The sequence below is a fragment of the Limulus polyphemus genome, unplaced genomic scaffold (genome assembly GCF_000517525.1).
Source record: "Limulus polyphemus unplaced genomic scaffold, Limulus_polyphemus-2.1.2 Scaffold368, whole genome shotgun sequence".
NCBI lineage: Eukaryota > Metazoa > Arthropoda > Merostomata > Xiphosura > Limulidae > Limulus > Limulus polyphemus.
The window spans coordinates 239,041-244,401 of NW_013665978.1; the positions used below are offsets into that span (position 1 = coordinate 239,041).

At 31.1% G+C, this 5,361-nt stretch overlaps 1 protein-coding gene across 1 annotated transcript in view; it reads right to left on the reverse strand.

The window, feature by feature from the left end:
* LOC111085400 overlaps positions 1-5,361 on the reverse strand; it is a 19,055-nt gene that overhangs the window by 11,432 nt on the left and 2,262 nt on the right. Inside the window, exon 2 of the mRNA XM_022383768.1 lies at positions 3,093-3,356. Coding sequence (XP_022239476.1) covers positions 3,093-3,356 — 264 coding nt within the window. The remainder of the gene's footprint in view (positions 1-3,092; positions 3,357-5,361) is intronic.

Below are 5,361 nucleotides of genomic sequence, written 5' to 3' on the forward strand. Positions count from 1 at the left end.
CTAAAGCTATTATGTATGATTCTATATTATCTAAAGCTATTCTGTATGATTCTATATTATCTAAAGCTATTCTGTATGATTCAATATTATCTAAAGCTATTCTGTATGAGTATTTATTACCTAAAGGCATTCTAACATTAGTTAAGCCTTTATTAAGTATGGCCAATATTTGATAAAGAGATTAATTAACACTGCAACTTGTGTGCATGTTTTGCTTAATACTAACAATAAATACACTTATAACGTTATTCAACGATATAACGCTAGACCTTTTAAAATTATTTGATATTTTGTTGTGCATGCACATTTAGATAGTAAGGTGCGCACGTATTTTTAAGACAGATAAAAGCTGGGTAATATTATAATATACTATCTAAAGATATCCTTTATAATTCTGTAGTATCTAGAAAAACTAAAAATTAATAATGACTAAACTTCTACTAATTACTAATAAAGCATTTTTGACACCTTGAGCATAATATAGGCAAACTCCATGTATTTCTTTGTTATGTAAAGACTTTTGACATTATAAAAAATAAATCCAACTTTAAATGTAATTATCTTCATCAGCGAACATATTCCACAACCTATAATTAATGTTTTGTTCCCTTAAATACATCTGAGTTTTCTAAATTCTATTAAACAGTAATTAATGCTATATTATGAATCACGATAGGGGTCGCAAGGAATTGTTTTTTGTTTTGTTTTTGAATTTCGTGCAAAGCTACACGAGGGCTATCTGCGCTAGCCGTCCCTAATTTAGCAGTGTAAGACTAGAGGGAAGGCAGCTAGTCATCACCACCCACCGCCAACTCTTGGGCTACTCTTTTACCAACGAATAGTGGGATTGACCGCACATTATAACGCCACCACGGCTGAAAGGGCGAGCATGTTTGGTGTGACAGGGATTCGAACCCGCGACCTTCAGATTGTGAGTCGAGTGCCTTAACCACCTGGCCATGCCGGGCCCGCAAGGAATTGCACAAAACTCTAATAGAACGTTCAGGCAAAAAGCACCTTAAACAGTAAATATTCAGTTTAAACAATCCTCTAAAATTTTTAGCATTGACTGCTAAGACTGTACACATACAAAAATGTACAAAAAAGCACGCATGTTAAACTTGCAAGGAAAATAAAATCCGCTCAAAACTGCCAGTTTGTAATTACTATTATTATTATTCTCTTGCCAACCTACAACAAAAATGGCTTGGTATATTGCACCCAAACCTTTTGTATAATACTAAATAAGTACTGCGAAGGTCGTAGGCGTATTGAAAAGTTGATTTGTTTCTTCTATATTTTACATAAGCTAAAAACATCATACTTCTAGTGTAAATGATGTTATCATTACCTCTTGAAGTTAGCTTTTAAAAAATATCTGGTGTTTCTTTACTAGCCACTAACAGATGAACATTAGATGACTGTAACATGTAGATATTCAATGCTTTGTACACTATACAATCGGTGTCTTTAGGTAGTCAATCCCTATATTATGTATGAAGTGAAAGAGTAAAAAAAAATCAATACACATAATTTAAATTTTATTACACAAATTCGTAAAATAATTACCTTAAAATACACGAAGGTATATTTAAAGCAATGTTCTAAACATATATGTTTTATTTGAAAAGGCTGCTTTTCTACTGGTAAAATTTTTGTTCGCGCTTAATGAGGCTTGTATCTTAGTCTAAACATATATTTGCCCATTGCTACGCATTATACATCGAGAAATTAGTTACACAGTAACTAAAAATTCTCACTATATTCCCAAACAAATCTCCATGACAATCTCCAGCTACAGCTTAACATTTTACATCTCGAACTAATGCGATCAAATGGTCAATAGCTACATTAAACCATCATGTACCGTATCAGCTAGCTACTAGCTATGTTTATTATCATTACAATGCATGAAGTTAGCTACCATATCAAGTAACTATTTGCCCATAGTTGAGCATATAAAAGCCAGCAAACAAGGTAAATAAAAAGATTGGGAATTTAAAAAAACTGCAAATAGAGATCGTAAAAAACAAGGAAACAAGGCTGGAGATACTTTGTACATTATTTATTCAAACTACAAATTCCTATTTTGACTCCACCAAATGTAATTCTAGGTAACAGCATGGAGCCAAAATATGGGTTTGTAGTTTGAGTAAATAATGTCCAAAGTATCTCTAGCCTTGTTTACTTACTTTTTTTACGATCCTTATTTGCAAGTTTTTAATTTATCCTGTTCCCTTAGATCTCAGCTGAGTTTTCTGAACTGTATTAACCATTAATTAATGCTATATTCCTTTAAGTCTCAGCTGCGTTTTTCAAACACCATTAAACGTTAATAAATACTGTGTTCCCTCAGATGTCAATTGAGTTATCCAAATAGCTATTAAGTTATTCTATTTGGTGTTTTATAATTCTGTAGAAAAGTTTACTTTTTCAAATGTAACGATTAAACATTTTGTACCTAGTTTTAAAAAGTTTAGTTATATTAATGTTTAATTCATAAGCAATTCGAATATCAGAATACGTTCTTTATCATTATTAATATTAACTCTCAATTTAAACGTAATTAACGTGAGGGCGTATCCTTTTTACAAAATAATTAACAAATAAAAACATATGGTCCTATCTTTTCAACATATTCGGTGTTGTGAATGTAATATAACATTTAGTTAATGATCACGTTTTGGTTTTTCATCTTTACAAATGTATTATAGCTTAGTACTAGTCCTACATGAATCTTATTTTGTCATACCTTACTCTTCACAATTGTGCATTTCAATCTGATAGAACATGCTACATTTGAAAGTCAACAACCTTACTGCACTGTTAAATGGTTACACAGTAAAGAATAAAAAATAGAATAAAGGCCAAATAATGCTTTTATTCCTATATTAAAAATACACGTGAATATAAACACCTTAAAGATGATGAAATTTTGTCAGGTGATCAACTTTCATACTAACATACTCTTTATCTAAAAATGTACAATGTGATGTAAGATAATTTAATAATAAGAATATATCTTTAAATCCCGTTAAGCCTTTTAATAATCAACGCGACAACAGAAAATGAAATGTTTTGTAGTAACTTACTAAAGCCGTTGCCGTGCAAAATGCCGGAGTGTTTAGCTTTGGAACAATGCCATAGCTGCTCGGGTCTGTGGAGTAAGGTGAACCATTATACAGCGGAGAAGAACCTGTCATTGCCGTTGACAGTTGAGGGTAAGACGAAATCAGACGGTTCTCGAAAGGAAGTGGACAAACACCCGGCGCTGTATGTGATGGACCATCCGTCGTCAAACTTGCACGCGTACCGTCACAAAATACCGGGCCTGTCTGTCCTGAACTCCCAATAATCTAGCAAGAGAAATAACAAGGTGATATCTAATTAATGTTATCTTGTTTAATACGAAGACATAATGTAGTAATATGTGCATACATACAAACAATAGGAGACGAAATTCAGCCAATACTTTAAACGTAATCACAACTATGTTTCTTTCCTCGTCACAAGTTCAAAATGTTTGCATCTTCGCCACAAATATAAAAAAATAATAATAAAGTTTATAAAACACTACACATCTATAAAGTGTCTTTTTACGTTGGTCTCTCTTTTCAGTGTACCCAATAATGTATGGATTATTATAATTGGAACGTCAAGTTTCTCACATGACTTCGCAAGTCACCAACAGTCAGGGATCTGTCACTTAATTCTTCACGGATTAAATTCTATATACTAACGCCTTAATGTTGGGTATTAGATAGGCAGTATCTGATATTTGTAAGTTTATTGGACACATAAACTGTCTGAATGGTATTTACAAACACGAGTTATTTTCCTACAGGATATCTCTTATGTTTTTACAAATAAAAGTCAAGTAGCCTTTATTTTTAAATGTAAACACGTTTATTACGCACCATAACAATGTAAGTTTGATTATCAAACATATATATATATGTTATTTATATTGTCTCTTATGTTTACCTTCGTGGCTTATAAAACATTTTTGAAGCATTTAAAACCCTAAAAAGGTGGGCTTGCTGCACCCATGTCTATCAATATAAGAACAGACTTTTAAAAACAAACTGAACTTGTGAGAAGTCCGCTAGGTTACTTCTTTATATTCAGATTTATTACCCTATTTAAAACACATAACTCAGTAAGAAACCAGACATTACCTATTTTATTCGGAGTTTAGATTTCTCTGTCGCAGCTTATGTACATTAAATCTTTCTTTTTCTTATTAACATACATCAGATATCTTAAGCCTTCCTTGACCATTCTGTCATATTAATTAGATTGGCACGCTATGTTACCAAATTAACTTATGCCAAAGCCAAAGGGCATATCTCTATGTGCAAGAAAAGTAAGTAGGCTTAACTTTACTATTACCGAATTTACTCAAGTTAAAAAACAAAATATATCTGTTACTTTTTAACTTTAAGATAAATTATTTACATATTTCGTACAAACACAGGAATAAAGAATTAAGTGTATCTGCGCATATCTATATTACCACGCGCATTTATATGTAACTTATGCTGTTTTTTAATTTTCAACTATAATTCAAAAACTGATAACGTTAGAGCGACTGATTTTACAGCAGTGCTTACTTTGACGATTTAAGCTTAACCCAAATGTGCTAAGCATGCTGAACTTCGTGAAGTATTATGGGATGTATGGTTAGAAACACCATTTATTCACAACAATGTAATTTTTGATTACGTGTTAATTATATATAGCTATAGATTGTCTATATATGTGCAATTTCATAGGTCTTTTATAATTTAAAAAAATGCTTGATTAATGTATAAAACTCCAAATAGACTAGGTTTATTACGATCTTTACATTTTAGAAAAGTTGCATCTAATATACAGAACTACTCTTAAGATTCTAGACATAATCTTTTATGTTCATATATATATACGCTCTAGATGTTTTATCTAAAATAAAACTATATAAAAACTATGAACACTATTTTGTATCAATGTTTACTCTCTAGAAAAGATGTATCTAAAATAAAAACTCAGTAAGAAACTAGGCACACCATTTTGTATCCATATTTACTCTCTAAAAAAGATGTATCTAAAACAAAAACTTAGTAAGAAACTAGGCACACTATTTTGTATCAATGTTTACTCTCTAGAAATAATGTATCTGAAATAAAACTAACTAAGAAACTAGGCACACTATTTTGTATCAATGTTTACTCTCTAGAAAAGATGTATCTGAAATAAAACTAACTAAGAAACTAGACACACTATTTTGTATCCATATTTACTCTCTAGAAAAGATGTATCTAAAACAAAAACTTAGTAAGAAACTAGGCACACTATTTTGTATCAATGTTTACTCTCTAG